This window comes from Corvus moneduloides, chromosome 14, assembly GCF_009650955.1.
Source record: "Corvus moneduloides isolate bCorMon1 chromosome 14, bCorMon1.pri, whole genome shotgun sequence".
NCBI classification, from domain to species: Eukaryota; Metazoa; Chordata; class Aves; order Passeriformes; family Corvidae; genus Corvus; species Corvus moneduloides.
The window spans coordinates 15336136-15357122 of NC_045489.1; the positions used below are offsets into that span (position 1 = coordinate 15336136).

The 20987-nt window shown below is 42.4% G+C and overlaps 1 protein-coding gene across 3 annotated transcripts; it reads left to right on the forward strand.

Moving 5' to 3' along the window:
- The first annotated feature begins 524 nt into the window (after nucleotides 1–524).
- SLITRK4 (SLIT and NTRK like family member 4) lies at nucleotides 525–10136 on the forward strand. Of its 3 annotated transcripts, none has more exons than XM_032124156.1 (2): nucleotides 525–651; nucleotides 3447–10136. In XM_032124156.1, exon 2 carries the CDS (start codon nucleotides 3497–3499, stop codon nucleotides 6008–6010), a length of 2514 nt encoding a protein of 837 aa, XP_031980047.1. In that variant the 5' UTR covers nucleotides 525–651; nucleotides 3447–3496; the 3' UTR covers nucleotides 6011–10136. The 3 variants fall into 3 exon arrangements, with proteins under 3 accessions (XP_031980047.1, XP_031980045.1, XP_031980046.1); XM_032124154.1 differs by lacking the exon at nucleotides 525–651 and adding an exon at nucleotides 951–1036; XM_032124155.1 differs by lacking the exon at nucleotides 525–651 and adding an exon at nucleotides 1400–1532.
- The last annotated feature ends 10851 nt before the right edge of the window (nucleotides 10137–20987 follow it).

Sequence of the window (20987 nt, forward strand, 5' to 3'; positions counted from 1 at the left end):
GTTAATTAGCAGAATCTGTTTAGCACCAGTGCATAACATTTGAGGATTTTTTTCCATCAGACTGCAGCTGTTACCTAAGCAGAGAAGGAATTTCACCTAACCACAAAGAATGAGATAGACAAATAGCGGCGTTGTCTTAAGAACGGCTCGGGTACGTCTCCTCGCAGCGATTTCGCTCCATAATTGCAATTCACATTAAATGCAGCAAATGTTACCATCCTGCCCACTCAGTTTTCACCTCTACTTTTGTTTCAAGCCGGGAGGGGAGATCGCCAGAGAAGAGCAGGGGGAGTCCTTTCTCGCCTTCTCTCTCCTTCCCCCGCTCGGCTCTCGCAGCCGCGCTGCCCTGCGGATCCTCGGGCGCGGGGGCCGCGCTGGCCCCGTCCCGGCCGCGGGCTGCACTTGTGGCTGCCTTGCCCGCCCATGGCAGCCCCGCGGAGCCCAGCGCGGCCCCGCCGCTCCCGTCGCCCCGGGGGGCCCCTCCCGCCCCGCACGCCCCGCCTGGGCTCCGCGGGGGCGCAGCGCGACGGCTCCGCGGGAAAGGTACCGGCGGCGCGGCGCCTCCGGGCTGCGGGAGAGGCTCCGGCCGTGGCGATGCGCCGGGATTGCTCCCCCGAAGCGGCGTCTCCCTGCCCGCCGGAGCAGCGCTCGGTGCGTGCGTGCGTGTGTGTGTGTGTGTGTGTGTGTGCGGGTGCGCGTGTGGCGAAGGGGAGGGGGCTCCCTGCGTGCAGGGGGTGGGCGAGAGCAGTGCGATGGGAGCGGGTGCCCGTGTGCAGAGGGATCCTCTCCCCGCATGTGTGCGGGGGACCGCGGTGGCGGGGCAGGGCTCAGCCGGGCGGCTGCTGCATGCGGCGGAGCCCGCGGGGTTCCGCAGCGCCGGGCTTGCCCTCGCTCCGCGCGGCCGGGGGTGCTCGCCCCGGCGGGCGCCCGGCTGCCCCCGCCGCCCGCTGCGTGCGCGGAGCCGCCGGAGCGCAGACCTCGCGGGGAGAGCGGCGGAGCGCAGCCGAGCGGAGCCGCGGCGACCCCGGGCGCCGAGGTAGGGACGGTGCCGGGCTGGCCGCGGAGCTGCCGGGAGCATCACCGAGGGCGGTGGGCGCCCGCCGGGCGTGTGAGTGCGAGCGGGGGTGGGGGCACGGCGGGGCCGCCTGTACGTTGGCGTTTTAGTTTCTTTTAATTATTCCGAAGGTTTTGTTTTCATTGCTGTAATAATTACTGGTGCTGTTTTAAAGACGGCGAGGGGTGGGGTGGGGGGGGGGGGGGGGGGGGGGGGGGGGGGGGGGGGGGGGGGGGGGGGGGGGGGGGGGGGGGGGGGGGGGGGGGGGGGGGGGGGGGGGCGGGGGGGGATACACGACGAGGCGACAGCGGCTTCCTGCCGGAGCCTCTCTGCCATCGCGCTCGCCTCTCCCTGCAGCCGGCCGCCTCCCGGAGCCCCGGCCAGCGGCACCAGGCGCAGCGCTGCCCTCTCCCATCCTTCCCGGGAGAGCGGGCGAGCGGAGGGACCGGGGCCGGGCGGCCCGGAGAAGCCGCTGGAGGTGTGGGAGGGACGGGGGGGGCAGGATCTGCGCAGTGGGGCCGGGGAAGGGGGTGTGTGGATCTGCTGCGGGCTGGACTTTGCAAAGGTACCGGGGCGGGGGGGGTTGGTGCGTTCAGCGGCGGGGAGCACGGTCGTGCCTTGTTGCGAAGGGACGGTGCAGGGGACGCGGGGCTGCTCCGCCGCTCCGTGCCCGCTCCCGGCCGGGATGTGCGCGCCGTGCGAGCGCGCCCGTGCCCCTGCCGCCCTCCCCCGCCGGGAGCCAGAGGGCGACGGGGCGCCCACGGCAGAGGGGAGACGGCACCAGCCGAGCCGGATGCGGCAAAAATTGCGGTAGTGCCGGCACTGCTGGCCGGGCTCGCCGCCCCGCGCAGCGCCCGCAGCCTGCCCGCTGGGCACCGGCCGGGGCCCCGGGGCTGAGGAAGAAGAGAGGGCTCGAGCGTGGGCGAGGCAGGGATACGGAAGGACGGCGCCTGCCAGGGGGAGGGAGATGGAGCGGCGGGGCGCGGGGGCACCGGTCCGCCCCTGGGGGCGCGCTCGCCGGGGTCGGGAGCCTGCGGGCATCGGCAGCCGCTGCTCCGCTCCCCCTTCTCCCTGTGCTCCCGATAAGCGGCCTCCTTGACCCCTTCAGCCATCCCTTCCTCTCATCCTTGTCTCCTCTGTGCATTCCCTCTCCCTCTTGTCCTTCTGTCCTGCGGTCTTTCCTGCTCTGCCCTCCCTTCCAGGTCCCCCGGCACATCGTCCCCTCGTGTCTCCTTCCAGCCCGGTTCTCCTCCCTCCAGCTGGCTTCTGCTTTTCTCTACTTTTCGTTCTGGCTCCCTCCTGCCAACTCAGTGGCTTCCCACAGCAGGAAATGAAAGGGACAAGTTGGGAAATGGGGGTAATGGGAAGATGGGATGTGTGTGTGTGTGTGCGCGCACAAAGTATTGATTATTGAGTGATTTGTTAAAAAAAAGGGGAAAAAAGGCACCTTATAACTCAGAGGAAATGCTGTGGCTCGAGTTCTTCTGCGTAAAAAATGGCAGCTCAGCTGGCCTGACTATATGCAAAGGGTTCTTATCAGTGCAGGAATAAGAGAAAATTACATAATGTTTTAGGGAAAAAAAAATAGTTCTCAGGTTTCAATAGTGTCAGGCTGGCGAATTGTGACTTTGTTTTGCCCTGCAAGTCAGTGTATGGTTATTCCTGGGGATGGGGCTGTGTGCTTGTGCATGCTTCTTCCATGTCTGTGTGCTTCCACTGGTCACCCAGAGCTGATGTTGTTCTGTGGACGGTTGTATTTCTGCAGTCAGTTTACCACCTACTTATTTAAACTAGGTATCAGAAGTGACAGAAACAATATGTGTGCGTGCCTGTGTAGCCCTTGAGTGAATATCTTTATCAGAGTGATGTATCTGTATGCGTTGATGCTTTAGATGCATATACTGAGCATTGGCATTACTTTTTGTGTCAGCATCTCCATCCTTTCTGTATTGTGCTATCCCAGCCCAGATGTTTGGGCATGCATAACATCAGCATTTGTGTTTAATATCCCTGAAATGCACAGCAACATATGAGCAGTGCAGGATTGAGGAGAGTAAATATGCATAAAATTGGAATCTCCTTTGGTTATTTTGCTTTGTTAGTTATGCATGCTTGGCATGTACAAGAGATAGAAATACATTTGACAGACCTGAGAGTTATTTGTGTTTGTCTACAGAAATTTACATTCCGTGTTTGAAATCATCCTAGCTCCTGTGCATTTGTTTGGTTGTTAAAGTCTTCCATGTTATTTTGAATTCAGTTCTTGTAGTTTATCTATAATCCTTGGCAGGTACAGTAGCTCAGTGGTATACAATTTTTAACCCAAATGACGCTTTGGAACAATGTCAACTGAAAAACATTTTCCTTTTTTCTTTCCTTCTTTCTTCTTCAGATTCTTTATCTTTGTTCAGGAGCCTAAGGTTGCTTGCTGATCATAAGAAGATGATTCTGTGGCTCTTTCTGGTTCTGTCATCTCCAGTTTCTTCTACAACTGCAGATGCTGATATATCTGTGGAAATTTGCAATGTTTGCTCCTGTGTGTCAGTTGAGAATGTCCTCTATGTCAACTGTGAGAAGGTTGCAGTCTACAGACCAAATCAGCTTAAACCACCATGGTCTAATTTTTACCACCTCAACTTTCAAAACAACCTGCTAATTATTCTGTATCCAAATTCCTTTCTTAATTTTACACATGCAGTGTCCTTGCAACTGGGTAATAATAAGTTACAGAACATTGAGGGAGGGGCCTTTATGGGTCTTAGTGCATTAAAGCAGTTGCACTTGAACAACAACGAATTAAAGATTCTCCGGGCTGACACCTTCCTTGGCATAGAGAACTTGGAGTATCTCCAAGCTGACTACAATTTAATCAAGTTTATTGAACGGGGAGCCTTCAATAAGCTTCACAAGCTGAAAGTCCTGATACTTAATGACAATCTGATTTCATTCCTTCCCGATAATATTTTTCGATTTGCTTCTCTAACCCATCTGGATATACGGGGGAATCGAATACAGAAGCTTCCATACATTGGAGTTCTGGAGCACATCGGGCGAATAGTTGAACTGCAGCTGGAAGACAACCCCTGGAATTGTACTTGTGATTTGTTGCCTTTGAAAGCGTGGCTGGAGAACATGCCCTATAACATCTACATTGGAGAGGCTATCTGTGAAACACCCAGTGACTTGTATGGAAGGCTGCTGAAAGAAACCAATAAGCAGGAGCTGTGCTCCATGGGGACAGGGAGTGATTTTGACGTGCGCATCCTGCCTCCCTCGCAGCTGGAGCCCGGTTACAGCACACCCAACGGCCACACCACTCAAACATCAGTGCACAGATTAGTCACAAAGCCGCCAAAAACTACAAATCCTTCGAAGATCTCGGGGATAGTAGCAGGCAAAGCTCTGTCTAATCGCAATCTCAGTCAGATCGTATCTTACCAGACCAGGGTGCCTCCTCTAACTCCTTGTCCAGTCCCTTGTGTTTGCAAAACTCATCCTTCAGACTTGGGATTAAGTGTAAATTGCCAGGAAAGAAATATAGAATCAATGGCTGAACTAGTACCAAAACCTTTAAATGCCAAGAAACTGCATGTAAATGGCAACTATATTAAGGATGTGGATACTACAGATTTCGCTGAGTTTGAGGGACTGGATTTGCTCCATTTAGGCAGCAATCGGATTTCAGTGATCAAAGGAGATGTTTTCCGCAACCTTACAAATTTACGGAGATTGTATCTCAATGGCAATCAGATAGAGCGTCTGAGCCCAGAAATGTTTGCTGGCCTCCACAACTTGCAGTATCTGTATTTGGAATACAATGTTATCAAAGAAATCCTAGCAGGCACCTTTGACTTAATGCCAAATTTGCAGTTGCTCTACCTGAACAACAATCTTCTGCGAAGCTTGCCAGCGTATATTTTTGCTGGTGCACCACTTGCTAGACTGAATCTGAGGAACAATCACTTCATGTATTTACCTGTAAGTGGTGTTCTTGATCAGCTAAAATCTCTTACACAAATAGATTTGGAAGGTAATCCATGGGACTGCACTTGTGATTTAGTTGCTTTAAAACTGTGGCTTGAAAAGCTAAATGACGGTATTGTGGTGAAGGAATTGAGATGTGAAACACCTGTGCAGTTTGCTAACATAGAACTTAAGTCTCTGAAAAATGAGATTCTCTGCCCTAAACTTTTAAACAAGCCATCTGCTCTGTTCACTAGTCCTATGCCTGCTGTTATTTTTACAACACCACCGGGACCAGTCCGGAGTCCTCCTGGTGGCCCAGTTCCATTGTCCATCCTAATCTTAAGCATATTGGTTGTGCTGATTTTAACAGTGTTTGTTGCTTTTTGTCTTCTTGTTTTTGTGCTTCGGCGCAACAAAAAACCAACTGTAAAGCATGAAGGGATTGGAAACCAAGAGTGCAGTTCTATGCAACTGCAGCTAAGAAAGCATGATCACAAGTCAAACAAAAAAGATGGACTGGGTGCAGAGGCCTTCATTCCTCAAACCATTGAGCAGATGAGCAAAAGTCATACCTGTGGCTTGAAAGAGTCTGAAACAGGCTTCACGTTTGCTGACCCACCAGGGCAAAAAGTCATTCTGAGAAATATGAATGACAAGGAGAAAGATTTATTGCATGTGGATACCAGAAAAAGACTTAGCACAATCGATGAACTGGATGAGTTATTCCCTGGAAGAGATTCCAATGTATTTATTCAAAATTTTCTTGAAAGTAAAAAAGAATACAACAGCATAGGGGTCAGTGGTTTTGAAATACGTTACCCAGAGAAACTGCAAGACAAAAAAACCAAGAAATCTCTAATAGGTGGTAATCATAGTAAAATTGTAGTAGAACAAAGGAAAAGTGAATATTTTGAACTAAAAGCTAAACTTCAAGGTTCACCTGACTACCTACAAGTCCTTGAAGAACAAACAGCTTTGAATAAAATATAGGTCATACAATCTTATTGCCTACAGAGGACATTTATTTAATGATGAAAGTGCCTTTTGTTGACTTTTAACTTCCAAATACTATATTATATTGATAGGCATAGAGGCAGGTGTATCCAAGGGTGTCTGATTAACTGTAGCTGCATATGATTTGTCAAGTAGAGGAGAATTTCCTTAATGGGTTTTACTCCATAAAGCTCATGCCCTGTGGAATCCTGTAGGGATACTGCAAACTCTATTGCCAAAGGGATGCTTTATACACGTTACACTGAATTTAACCTCAAGAGGCATATATGTTTTGTATCTTAAATGCAAACCATCATCTCCTTGTGATTTGTTAGAACAAACACAAGAAACCTGGTACTGATATTTGTACTTCAGCTGGGTCCTTCATCCTGCACGTGGATTTAAGTTGGTGGAACTGGAGTAATCCTTTGATTTGTGGTGTTCTAATGGCACTGTTTAAAGCTTATCTGGAAAGTAAGGAGCATGCAAAGAGAGAACATTCAATAGTATGTGTAAATTGGTTACATTTATGGGCTGCATCTTGAAACCACTGGAATTATAATGTTAAATTGTGCAAATATTTGTTTAAAATATACCATGCATTACATACCTATGAAATAAATCTGACCACCTGAAGCATACATGTCTATACAGAAAATTAAAAAAAAAAGAAAAGAAAGAAAATAGCTCAACCTGACTTCTGCAGTATTCGTGACATCTGAAGAAAATATTTGATATTTATGCAGAATCTGTTCTAAGACTCATCTCCAATTAAAACTAGAGTTCCTTCTCAGTTACGTGAAACTCTTGCAACCCCAAAAGGTTGGTCCAAAATTGTCAAAGTGCTTACTGTGTGAGCGTAGCAGAAATTATTTTTGTAATATAATTCATATTTATGAAATACTTTGTATACTACATAGGAAAAAAAAAATATGTACTCCTTAATATGTATTTAATATGCCTGACTTGTTTTCCTGATCACAATGCATTAATCATTCAGTATAAATAAAACCAGAACAATATACCAAACAGCAACCGGGGATGTAATGTATAGCATCATCCAGAATTAAGTGATCAGATATAATAATAATAATAATAAAATTGTTCTGTACTATTCTTGTGAGATTAGCATATTATCTTATTTCAGATTTGTTACCAATGGTGCATTTTAAAATAGATCCATTAGTTTTTTAGTATTGTGTCTCAGGCAATTATTTGCCATGAGTTTTCTTGCTTTTCTGGTCTCTACAGCTTAATCTAAATACTTTCCACTACAAATATTTACAGGAATTCATGCTAAGGGGAATATTTTTATTGTATATGCAGAAGTTTTCTGTTCTTATTATCACTCTGGCTGCTGTTAGTCAGCAAAACCTGATCAGAACAGTGAACAATATGGCAAATCCTGTCTAAAACCACAGTGCAAAATGGATATAGTGGTCTCAGTTCAAAGGACTGTGTAGCTCATAACTAGAGAGTAAAAGCTTGCCTTTGTGAAAGCTGGATCTGAATAGCCAGGAAAAAAAAAGGTAAGAGAATGGAAAATCCCCATTGTATCTCACTGATAGATGGTACTTTGACATGAAAATGGAATTATATGGGTAAAGCATCCTACAGCAAATCTATATGATGAGATTAACAAAATTTCTTTGACTTGATGAGCTTTAGATAAGACCCTCTTATCTCCTTTGCTTTCAGACCCTTTATCCCTCCCTACCTTTTATAATCAATACATAAATCAATTAAGGTAGTAGGATATAAACATGAATGTTTTTCATGAATTCGAAGCTAGCAAAAATTAGAGCAAGACTCAATAATAATACTGTGGAGAAGGCTGTGTCAGCTGTTTCCAATATAAACCTCTAATTTCAGGGCTTTATGACACTGAGTGAAATTTTTATTCTGAAGTGATACTTGGCAAACAGCCTGCAGTATATTTTTATCAAAAAAGGCAAAAGCACCGCTTCCTTATTTGAGAGAAAGCAAACAAAACGTTTCTCTACTTTCAGACATTTGTTTATGCTCTTGTGGCTTAGAAAGAAGGTGGTTTTGTTATTTTTCTCCATACTTCAAAGTATGTCCATGACTTCAGATAATAAAATTATGGGAGATAAATTAATGGCTGAGTTTCTTTCAAAAAGCTGCAGCTATCCATGCACAATAATTAACTCAATTCAGAATGTGATAGGGATTTTCAGGGCATAGATACTGCATACACATGCAGTTCTGGCATAAAAAGGTCCTGGTTGACCAATGATGCAGTACATGGCTAAGGTTTGGATGAGAACTTGTGTTTATTGTCTGTGGATTAAGGAGTGTCCATGATGCACTGACCAGGTGGACTCTGCTGGCTCCTTCAGTAGGCTAAGGATGACAGGGTCTGCTCTGCACGGTGCTGTGTGGCCTCGAGGATGTGTCCAAGTTCCCTGAGATTTGCCAAAGCAGAAGGTGTCTGACACACTCAGTGCGTTGTCACTGTCATGTCCTGTATGATCATCCTGAGAGGAATGTGTTAAAAATATTAAAAATAGCAAATAAGGAAATACTTCTAACTGATGGTAAAACTGATGTGCTTATGACTTGTGTTGTCCTGAGTCAAAAGAACAATGATAAGTGATCATACCTTCCTCAGCTAAAAAAATGAGGGGTTTTTGTTTTATTTTGTGTTGTGAGGTTTTCTGGGGATGTTCTTTCTGGGTTTTTGTTTTTTTTTTTTCCTTTGTTTGAAGGGGTTTTTTGTTTTTGGAGTGATATCTCCTATTTGCTGATCAAAAGAAGAACTGAACCGTTATGCTGTACCATTACACTGGGTCAGAGCTTCCTGATCACTGAGGCCGCAATCCCAGTAAGGCATTTCAGCTCAACCTAATTCATGTGCAGAGGTACTAATCATGAGGTAATAATTAGATACCTGCCCAAGAGTGGGGCTTAGATAGAGTTTTGTCATTGACTTCAAAACAAGCCAGCTCAGAACCATTGTATATAATCCATAGAGCCCAGTGACTCTTCTGGGGTTATGCAGTTGAGTGTAAGTTCACCAGCATCAGTAAAGGTTGCACAATCTGGACCTTCCTGTAGAAATTGTTCCTAAGTGTTTTACAATGTATGGTGCAATATGTAGGCATAATAGTGTGAGTGAAGAATGCAGAAGCTGGCAAAACACTCTTTTTCTGTGAAATTGTTACTTTGAATGGCAACCTTAGTGTCAGTTTATTTTCTCCATGTTTTGAAACAGTGTATGTGTCTGCACAGCAGTTTTAGTGTGCTGTCCATTCAAATCTCTGGTCAGTCTTTCTGAGAAGGTGACTCTTGGGTGTGGCTTAACAGGTCTGTCTGTTCATTATATTGGTTTGAGTGGCCATGCTTGTAAAATGGCTCTTAAGACCCATAGACATAAACTAAATCAGTGAAGGTGTTAACATAATCTGTTGTCTCCACTGTATTATAAAGAAGTTTCCATTTTTAAATGAAATCAATAAAGTGTAATCATTTCCTGGAAAAAGAAAAAAAATTGTGCAATTTTATCAGAAAGCAAGTACCACGGTGCAAGAACACAAGAACAGGTGATTTATGTTTTGCATTTAGTGTTCAAGATTGACAATGATGCAGCAATCTAGTATAAATATCTTTTTTAGATGCTTTTTTTTTTTTTAAAGCCATAATGATGATATAAATTATAAAGGCATGGCCTTGTGAATAATGTTAACAAATGTTTCAGAATCAAGAAAAAACATCCAGAACTTGATGGTGGTATAATATCTATAATATCTTTTGCATGATTTGTATGTTGATATTGTATGAAACGAGCACAGTGAGACTTTTTTTTTTGGTTGCATCCAAAGAGTTAGGAAGGAAATATAACAAGAATGTATTTATAATCACTCTATTTTGAAATAAAGAAAACAAAATGTATTGGCTTTACCCTGTTTCGATCATTACTATTTTAGGTTAGCTTATAATTAAGACGATTACTTATGACATCCAGTCCAATGTAAAACACAGAAACCTATTGTTTATTAATTTTGTTTGCCTTCATCAATATCAAAATACTAGTCAGTGTTGACTTCAAAATTTGTATGAAATATTAATAAAATTGTTTGGTACTATTGTATTTCTGAAACTAGACTTTGTTAAGTGCCTGTGATATTCTCTTTCTGATTATTTGTATATGGATGAGAGAGAATCTGTAAAGAAGTTATGCAGTAATGTTTTCTAACCACCTCAACAATTTGTTGTATTTTAGAAAGTTTTTCTTATCTTCTGTTGTCCAACAAAATATTCCTTTCCCCTGTTATGCAAATAATCCCTCCAAAGTCAGTGAATATTTTCCATTACTACCACAAGCAGAATTTAGTTTTCAGTTGTATTCTCAGTTCTTCAACCCAGAAGTGCTTAGAGGAACAATTACATAATGTTAGGGACATTTGCTTTGATTCTGCTCTCTTCTTATTAGTCATTTTCAATAACAATTTTTTCAGAGGAAAGAAAAGCTAATTTGTCCTTAGCAGAAGCAAAAATACCAATCCATCTACCATTTCATTTGGTTAGGTTAGTTTTATAACTGAAAGTTGAAAAAACATCTTTAGGTAGTTTAACTTCCAAATTTATATCTTGTAGTTAAAATGGTTTACAAAGCCTCATAAAAATCTTCATGACAAGGGAGAAGAGCAGAAACAGAATTACATTTAGATTAAACATCCCCTGTTGTGCAGAGTTTAACATGCATTATAATGGCAGTGAATGAGAATCAGAATGGGATATGGAGTGGAAAATCGGGAGTTTATACAGATTTTTTTCACTTCCAGTTGAAGTGTAACATTAGGAAAAAACCCACAGCATTAGTTGAGAAAGGTCTACATATAATATTCCATATAATTTCTTTCTAAAGAAAAGCTCAAGAACCGAGAATTAATTATTCATGTTCTGATAATAAGTGTGCACTGCTTTTCTGAATGCAGAGGAACTTGAGAGTTTTCTGGTAATATGTTTTGTAATTATTAGTCTTTATTTCCAATTTCAATTCACTCATCCTTATGTATTATGATTGATGCTGTGTTGGAAAACAAAAATAGGAATATTATTGCTCAGGGACAAACTCTTCTCAGAAATTTACCAATGTAAATCCAGACTGACTGAACAGACTTCAGTGGAGTCTTACCCTAGTGAACAAAAAAAGCAGAAAATACTAGATCTATCCACCACTGAAATAAAAATAAGAAATTTTTGACTTGAAATGTAACATAATCTTGCTTCATACTCTGTTGATTTGTGTGGTAAAGCTGTTATTATTTTCAAATGACTGTAGGGAGAGCACAGACTAAGTGCAGTCCTGTGTCTGTTTGGTGTCAGTGGACCTCTACAATGATTCAAGAGCTGTGGGCATCCCAGGGCTGTATTATGGGTACAAAATATATACATTTGCTGGTTTATACAGAGACTTGGGATAGATCTCACATAAAATACAAATGCTTTCTTAACAATACAATTTACTTTCTCCCTATAATGGAGCAAAGTTTTGCTGCTCTTGTTTTTCATTAAGTAGGGAGTTTATTTCATATGTCTTTGTTTTACTGCTCATTTTATTTGTATTTTCTAGCAATACTTGGGATAATTCATTTACTGTCTGAAAGCAGTACATTGCAACAGTCTGTTATTTTTAAAATACCTGTCACTGGTAACAGACAGATACTGAGTTATATTGAATTTCCATTCCCTAAATAATAATTCCATAAATAATTCCTCAAAAGCACAAATAAAGATCAGATAAGAAAAAAAGTCCTATTGTTACTAAATCTGATTTTTTTCTATGTGTGTATGTGAAGGCTTAACACAGTGTAGTAGGACTCTGATGGATAACAAGTGGTACCTGATTTATCTTTGGTCTTTGTTCAACCAGAAAATAGAACGTGGTATCTAAATGGGTTGATCATCATTTTGTAAAGGTAGAGTAACAAAGAATATTCCTAAGTTTCCCTCATCCACAAGGATTTCATTTCTTGGTTTAATTTAATGTAATTTCCTGGAAATGTGTGCACTACGACCTTCCAGAGCATCCTCCCACGCCATGCTCTCACTTCACCTTCAGTGAGCCAGTCCTTTTCAGCTGAAGGTTTTTCTAGGCTTGGATTGATGGCAGTTTTTGAAGAGGCAGAAGAGTGGGATTTGTCAGTTCCTAAAAACCAGCTAAAAAAGACAAACTAAGAGCCTGTCCTGGATGGTTTTTGTCACGTCAGATGGTGTACAATCCAAAACAGAGAAATGTAGGAAACAGTTTAAGCTTCTGTTGGGAAGCTTTGTGCTGGGCTTTTGAAACTGGACAATTGTGACTTTCCATGAGTGTAAGTTGTGCAGGGTAAAGTAAATGTGATTCAGTCAATTGAGTTCTGACAGACTGTGGCTAAATCCTGCAGACATCTGCCCCCACTGACGTGAGCTAGGCTTTGGTGTCACTGTTCACTGAAAAGCCTTGGACCAATTACTCCGGTTAAAGCAGATGTGATACAGATTTCTCAGAGAGGCTTTTAACTGGGATGTGGATACACTTGTGTGCACCCTGGGGACTGTTTGGGTGTGGGGGTCAGTCTGTACCCAGTGTTTGCTGAGCAGTGCCTTTGGTAGAGGCTCTCTTCCTGTGCTACATTGGTGCTCACATCTGAATATGAGACATTGTACAAAAAGCACATCTCAATGAGCAGAGTAACAAAGGGCAGCATGTTTTGACAGATTTTGAGCTCTTCACTGCAAGAAACTGCAGGAAAGGATGTACCATACAGCAGATTTTCCTGCTCCCTGGCAGGATTTCATAGACCCTGTGAATCCTTCTCAGCAGGGTATTCTTCTTGTCTATACACTGCAAATAAGGCTCCAGGTCACCAGTCTCGTGTATGTGCAGTCTGTGTTTGCTTATACCCAGAAATAGTTTTGTGGAGAAGGGTAGGAAAATAACTTCCCTTTTTTTTACTTTTTATTTTTTCTGAAAAGCGAAATGGGCTGAATTTGAATTTTTCCAGACTGAAAAAGAAAAATACAGATATTTTGAAGAATGGTCACATTGTTGGTTAATATCTGTACTATGAAAGTATTTTACTAGGAGAGAGAGGAATAAAGCAGTTGGGTTTATATTTTTAGCATGCAACTTTTCAAGTTCCATTCTTGGCTTAGAATATGCCCCTGGGGTGCCAAGGGACTTCACATGTGCAGCTCAGGGCACAATTTAGTTGCAAAGATTCATCCTCAATGTCTTTCTGCCTTTTGTGTGGTAGAAATGAAGTGCAAGGTTTTGAATGTTCCGTCTCTGCTTTAATGGAAGCTACATCAGCAGGCGTTCTTCGGGAGCAGACTTCAAGCTCCTGTTGAGCTGTGCCTGCAGTTTGATGGAGTTGGTTAGCAACAAGAGTACTAATGTCATACAAGGAGTGATTTCTTTGGATGGGGTTAACACTTTGAAATAATTGGGGTTCATATAGTTTCATTCTTAAATACTACCATGTCATTGCCCTGTTTTATACTTAGGAAGATCTTTACTTCTACGATCAGTTCAATACATTAGTGATTTTACAGATGTGATCAGGAAATTGGGTGCAAATATCTAGATAAACAGCTTTGCTTTTGATTCTCATGGTTTTTCAAGGTGAAAATAAAGAGTGACAACATCATGAATAACCAAGATTTAAGATTTTTTTTTGTTCAATGAAAATGACTTTTGCCTCAATGAAGTGAAATGTTCAGAAAGTACAAGTGAAATATTCAGGCATTAATTTGGGAAAATTCGGTTTGTGCCAACAAACAAGGCCCCTATTTTGTAATCCTTTCTCAAGAATATAAGCTATGGGTGCCATAAGAGGTTTTATCTTTTAAATAGCTTCCCCTAGGATCTGGAGTTCCAATTCAGCTGTTGGAGCTATGCCATGAGCATGATTTTATGGTTTTGCTGTATTGGTCAACAAAACAAGAGTATGGCACACTCTCTGTGTAGCTTTGTCAAGTAATTTATACCACTCATGACAGCAAGGATAGTAAGGACTATAAATTGTAAAGTGTGTTGGTAAGGATTCCTATACATTTGTAATGTGCTTTCAAAATGAAAGCAGCATGCAAATGATGAGTATTATCAGGATACAATCCATTTCAAAAGGGGAGTACCATTGTACTGTGCATAGTGCTCTATTGTTCAGACTGAGAAATATTACTGAAAGTGGATAAGCTGTGCTTTCCTCTTTGTAGACTTTTCTTCTTCAGCTGTTAAATAGACCTGTTTACTTTCTACAGAGCAATACAACTCTGAGCCATCCACAAGCAAATATGTAAGCCTAAAAACGACAAGCAAATACATTCCCTCCCAGAAGAAAATCTGCATTATAATAATAAAATCACTCATATTTTCCAATAACATTGGCACCTTTGGCTGTTTTTGCTATGCTGACAAGTTGTAGTACTGAGATGTGGAGTTCAGCTCCTGTTTCCTTTCTGCACACAAGTATTCCCTTTGACATTATACATGGACAAGGTCAGTTTGCCTAAATGTGTCTCAGTGCCATACGGGGCTGAAACAACAACATGAGTTCATACCCACTCTGCAGGCATTTGCTATGAACTAGAACAACAATGGTGAGCTAGATATGCTCAGAGACAGCAGAAACATGGTAGGGACCTTTACTAAAATGCCTTCTCCTTTTCCCTCTGGAGCACGCCTGTGCCATGGCCCACAGCATGCACAACATCCTTGGCTTGCACCAAGGAACAAGGTTGTAGCAGGGCTCAGTAACATCCTTGTTTTGACATTCCAGGGAAGCAAAGTAACACAGGAGCTCTGTAATCAAGAATGTAAGACTCTCCTTGTCTGCTATTCAGTATGTGGGCTGGTCCCTTTTGCAGCAGGAGTCTGGGTCCAGTCTAAACTCTAAGGTCCAGATAGGAAGAACTGGTTTGACCAAATGAGATTTCCTGCACAGTACAGCCCAGGTTCTCTGTCAGATATGAGGAGATACATGTTTTTCCCTGTCTGTAAATAGTATGCAGTCAAACTTGAATGAACACTTCTAATGGTTTGGTAATGTGCTACACATAATGCATGTGCACATGCAAAATTGCATTTCCATGTGGTATTGCTGAGTCTTGCTGGCAGTAAATGAGGACAACCATTTTTTTTACCTCAAAAACCTATTGTGGTGGCCAGATTCAGATTGCTTTGCCTAATAATGACATATGCTTCTGGTATAATAGTTTATTTTCTTAATAACAACACTGTCTTTTCTTTTAACAAAGACAGAAGGATTTCACTTTTTTTTTTACTCATTCCTCTCTGCAGTTGAAGTTCTATTAATCCATTTCCAACCCATAAGGAGCAAAGAAAAAATCCTCTACAGGAAAACTCCACTTTATGTAACGCACTGAAGATGGCACTGTAGTAACAACTTCATACTGTGAGTGATAAGATATGCTTGTGTTTGTTGCTGGGAAATTGTGATTTTTATTTGGTTTTTAATTTATTTAGCTCAGCTAAATAAAGCCAAAGGTCAGTTTAATGCAACACCACCTAGTACTGCTACTGTAATCAAGGGTGAAGAAGAGTTTCTGTTACTTGGGCTTATTACAAGGAGACTCCAACTCAACCCAAACTATGTGGAATAGTTTATAGTTGATCTTCATAATGAAGGGGGTTTTTTGTTAAGAAAGAAAAAATCCAAGGAAGACAACAAAATTCTTTCTGTAAAGGATATCACTCCATGTCTGTAACTTTTACAGGCCATGATAAGGCATATTAAAACCACAGCAGGTCTCTAGAGACCCAATGAACCTTGGGGCAGGGCTTTATGGTATTAGTTGCACTAAACAAATCTTCCAAAATTCAGTTTCCTATGGAGTCTGTAGGCTTTTAGCCATCTGAAACAGGAGCTTCAAGTTAAAAAGAAAAACAACCAACCAACCATACACAAGGAACACCAGTCATAGGTAACAGCCACATTTAGGTTAATGGTAATTTGTAGTAGGAATAAAGAAAAACAAATGTAAGCTGACACTTATATAGGTCTGAAATGATGCTTCTATCTGTTTCATAACCCACAACTTTCAAGCCTTTCCCTCATAGCAGGTGGGAGTTCTGGGTTGTTTTGAAGTATGTGAGTAATTGGGCCACTGTGCAGCAATTACTTCTCACAGCTACTTCCACCATACATGCCTGAGCTATTCTGAAGGGGATTAAAAAGCAAAACTTTACATTCTTTTTAGGGTTTGTCTTGCTCAAGAGAAGTCAGTAGAAGAATTTGTGTGAACTGCCACAATGGGGATCTTTCTCAGGTGTTGAGAAAAAATTGCAGGTTTTAAAACCCCACTGATTTCCATGAGAGGCAGCATCTGTCCCAGATGACCTAATGCTCTTTGTCAGCAAACTAATTCCAGGGAGGAAAATTTTGACTTTTTCAAAGCTCCCCTCTCAAGCAGCCTAAGTACTTCTCATCCTGCAGTCTGGTATTATAAGTGTGCATTTTTCCAAAGATATGGGAGTTAAGTAAGTAAATAAGTTTAGGGCTTTGATCTTGGAATAAATCCAGTAGGAGCTCTCTAATTACCCCAGCAGGATGCTCTGCTCTTTACACAGCACTTTCCAGCTGCCTGAGCAGCCTCCTCAGCCTCCTCTTCTTTGCCAGCTCAAAACATCCCACAGAACCTCTGCAGATGCCTCTGCAGAGGAAAATGCTGGTTTTGTTCTGGTGTGAATGAAAGCAGGGGTAAATTATTTCTCTTTGGGCCCACGACCTCCATCTACAGTAAAAACTCATTGTGGGTAATGGAGATAGACACAGGCAAGCCAAGAAGCCCATGGTAAGGTAGGAGGATGTTTGAGGGATGCTGAAGGAAGAACTGAAACAACTTGGGTTTGAAGTTCTAGAGCTGGAAATTTTGCTTAGAGGTGACTTTGGGGCCATGGGATTCCTTAGAGGCCAGTGAAGCAGTTAGCAAACAAGGTAGGTGGGAACAGACTGAGCTGCTACAAAAATAAGCATTCTAACTTACATGCTCATGTAAACATTTGGAGATGTCTGTGATGCATTGGCCGTTAATATTTAATTAATCACCACCTATTAAATATTTCATTTTGTATAGTTCTTTACTGGAAAGGTGATGGATTGTGTCATCCACAAGGACCTATATATAAAGATCTGGCAGATTTCTCAGTCTTTTGAAAAATAATTGTATTTATAAGCAGTTTGCAGGAGGTAAAATGCATTATGAAGAGATTCGTCGTGCAAACGTGTTGTCTCATTTCAGTTTGTAAAAAGGCAGGAGTAAACACCTGCAGGCAGTATTTGTATTGCAAAGGGAGAGTTATTATGAACCTGTAGAGAAGCTGCCACCTGGATCTTCACTCCCCCCATCATCACACAAGATTTGAGCTGTTTGCTTCTATTTCCCATGGCTGAGGGAGCACGGAGCAGAGTGAGGGGTTGAGGTATTAGCACACAGCACTGTCCCTGTGCTAGAGCCCCCTGCAGCCATGGGCAGCACAGCATCCTTGGAAAGTTGTGTCCCTTACATCCTCAGGAATTCAGGTCTTTGCCTCTGTGCCTCCCTGGGACTTGTGCCACTCTAATACCTGAAGGGTTAAGTGGCCCAAGACACAGGCCAGTAGAGGTTGAACACTGTCAAAAAGCAGTGCTGTGCAATCCTTCCCCTATTTTCTTGTCATGAAAATGGCATGTGAAAGCTCCACGCCACAGTCTGTGTCCTGTTCTGTGGTCACACATGGCCACCATCTCCACTGACTGTGTCCCATCCCACACACACAGATCTTGGCAAGCCCTGAAAGCAGTCCCCCTCTCTGTTGTGAGGCCTCTGACTGCCACAAACAATGAACACTTCCTCCGTTTTCCACTAGTTCTTGTTCTTAATCCAGGAAAGCATTTTCTTGGGTCCTTAATAGCAAGCTTAAGGTTAAGCATTTATTTAAGCACTTTGCTAAACTGTGTCTTGCTGAATCCCTGCCAGATGAAAACAGATGGGCTAATTTACCCTGATGTTCTTCCAAGACTTCAGGAGAGCTGTAAGAGCAGCAATCCTGATGAAAGGTGGACTCCAAAGCAAGCGAGGGGCAGAGTTAAATGGTCCCAGGCCACGAGATGTTTCTGAGTTCCCTGGGAATCTGTAGATTTGGAGACCATTCTTGCAATCCTTATCCCTTATCATCCAGGGAAGAGTACAAGCCTCTCTGCAAGGAGTGTCACCCCAACTGGTCATCCCTGTGCCATCTCAGATACCTATAAGGAGCAGAACCAAGGAACATCAGTCTTCCCCCATTTGTCACCAAGACACAGCTGTGCCTGGGCTGTGCAGTGAGCAGGGCTCTTTTTCTGCCATATCACCCAATCTGTGCCGTAGGGGGATGAAAAGAGAAATGTGCTCCTCTTCTGATGGCATTTCTGATGAGCCAGTGGAGACACAAACTGTTGATGGATCCTTAAAACCATTGCCTTTTATTAAAGAGCAGCCAGACATGCTGTGGGATTGAAAGATTCTGAAAACTGATGTTAATATTTTAGAATTTGGTATCAAATTTTGACCACTGTTGATCACTCATGAAATAATGTGATAAGTTTAAGGTTTTGCAATATGTCGTGTGCTTTTAAAAAGTATTAAATAATGGCTTATACAACATGTTAATGAAACAAGTTACCAACTTAGGAACACAGATTTGTGGAGGTGCATTTTTAAAGTAAATTGTTTTTTATTCACAGGCCTGAAAACATTTCTAATGCTGGCAGACATGTTTCAGTGCTGTAGTAGAAGGTATCAGAAAGGTATATGACTTAATGTAATATGGTTTTAAGGAAAAAGGGTGAGAGAGCATGGAATTAAAAGCTTTAACATAATTCAAGAGTATGCTGAATCAATACTGTCTTGGCAGTATTTATTGTTCCAGTGTTATATTTAAGGGTTTTTTCAGTGCGTGGTTTTGCTTCTCTAACTGATGATACTCCTGCTATCCACAGGCAGTCTAGCTTGTTACCAAAATGTGCCTAATAGCTTAAATGCCAAATGGAAAAGTAGGAGGAAGAAAGGAAGGGTGGAATTTAGTTGGGTTTTAAGATGTCTTTCTCATGAATTATTCATATTATTTATTTCACAAGATCAAATGCTGTTTTTGAAAAATAGTATGACAGGGAGTACGCAAGAGATTTCAGAGGTTGAATATGAGCAACAAACCTTTTCCAGGAGAGAAAAAAACAATAAAACAATCTCCAAACCTCAAACAGAAAGTTTGCCTAAGGAATATCAAAGATCAGTGTTCGTGGGACTGTAAAATGCAGACCTGAATCTATCATTTTATTTTTATAGCAAGTTGTTGTCAAGCTCTTCTCTGATCCAGGACTAAACAGCAATTTTCGAAATGTGGTGGCAGAACACAGATCACCTTCATTTTTAGAACATCATAGCTTGGAATGAGCCACTGCATGTATTAACCTCTGTAAAAACAGTGAATTTCAGCTTCTTGAACAGCACTTTACATTCTTTGGGTAATTAACTCCAGTATGGGAATGGTGAAGTTCCTTTATTTAACCCAGTGAGCAGCAAAAGGTATCTATGGAAAGCCAGTCTCACCCTCCTCCTTTCTTTGTAACCACTTAAAGGGCAGCAGTGGACATATTCCTGAAATTCACTGGATGTGTATTGGGGAATGCCCCCTGGCAAAGAAGCTGAGGGTGTTCCTAGCCCTGCTTCACTGTAGGGGTGGAAAAGGTAGGCTTGGCATGGAGATCCTCTGGTAATCTCTCCTGCATCTGCTGGGGTCAGCAGAGCTGCACTGACCTCAGTAGTCCCAAGATGACCTTTACAGTGGATCCAGACTGTGCAGTGTCACTGGTGTACGTGGCAGTGCAATGTGCTGGAAGAACAAGTAACAGGTTTTCCTCTTGATACCATGGAAAGATGATATGGGCTTGGAAAGTACTTTGTACTCTGTAATGCCTTCTTCCCTCCTCTTTCCTTGCTTACTCTGCATATAAATTAAGACCAACTGGGGTTGTACCAGCTGCCTAATTTATTCAGATATTCAGATTTGTATTTAATGTCATCTCCTTGTCAGCCATGGTAGACTCTGGCTCAGACCCACGGTTTTTGCTGCTGCAGCAACCCTCACAGGCACAGAAGCTGGAAAACAAGTAGGATGTAATTCAAGAGCTCTTTACATCTATGTAACCACGGATACCTAAATGATGCATATGACCAGCGTTTACAAAGTAAAGTGCATTGCTTCCAGAAATGGGAAGCACAGGCTGTGAATTCTCCCTGGGACATACGTGCAGGAGATAAAAAGTAAAAGTAATGCTCTTCCACCTTTATGAAATAGTGTTCTGTAGTACATTCTACTTTCAGTTGTTGTGACTGTAGTAGAAGTGGATGGCTGTGGGTTTGTGGCTTTGATGGCCATGGTAGACTTTGATGGCCCAATTTCATATTTGAAGTCAGGTGTGAGGGGGGCAACAAATTGCTGACAGAAGCTTGTCTTCATAAAGAATATTGTATCAGGTAACGACTTAATTGGTTTTAAAAAGTTGTAATATTGGTACTAAATGTCTCAGGGTTCTTTACTGTACGAGCAAATAGTAAACTGTCCCACCAAAATACAATTTTTAAAGCAAAACTTAAGATGTACATATCATGCCTTTTACCTTCTATTTGTATTGTATCTCCTTATTCATGTTCTATTTTAACACCATTCCCTACATAAGGCAGTCTCCTAAAGGTATCTTTCGTTTAGCACTAATTTGTTGAGATTTTTTTTCTCCTCAGACACAATGAGGAGTTCTAGGACTCTGCTGGCATCTGTTTCTTTCTGTAGTGATTCAGAGTACACATACTTTGCCTCAGTTTCTACTTCTTAGGTTAATGTCTTATTCATTCATTCGTTCATTCATTCATTCATTCATCCACTTTTGCCATTCAGTTTCAAGATAGGTTTTAAAATTCTGCCCAGCTA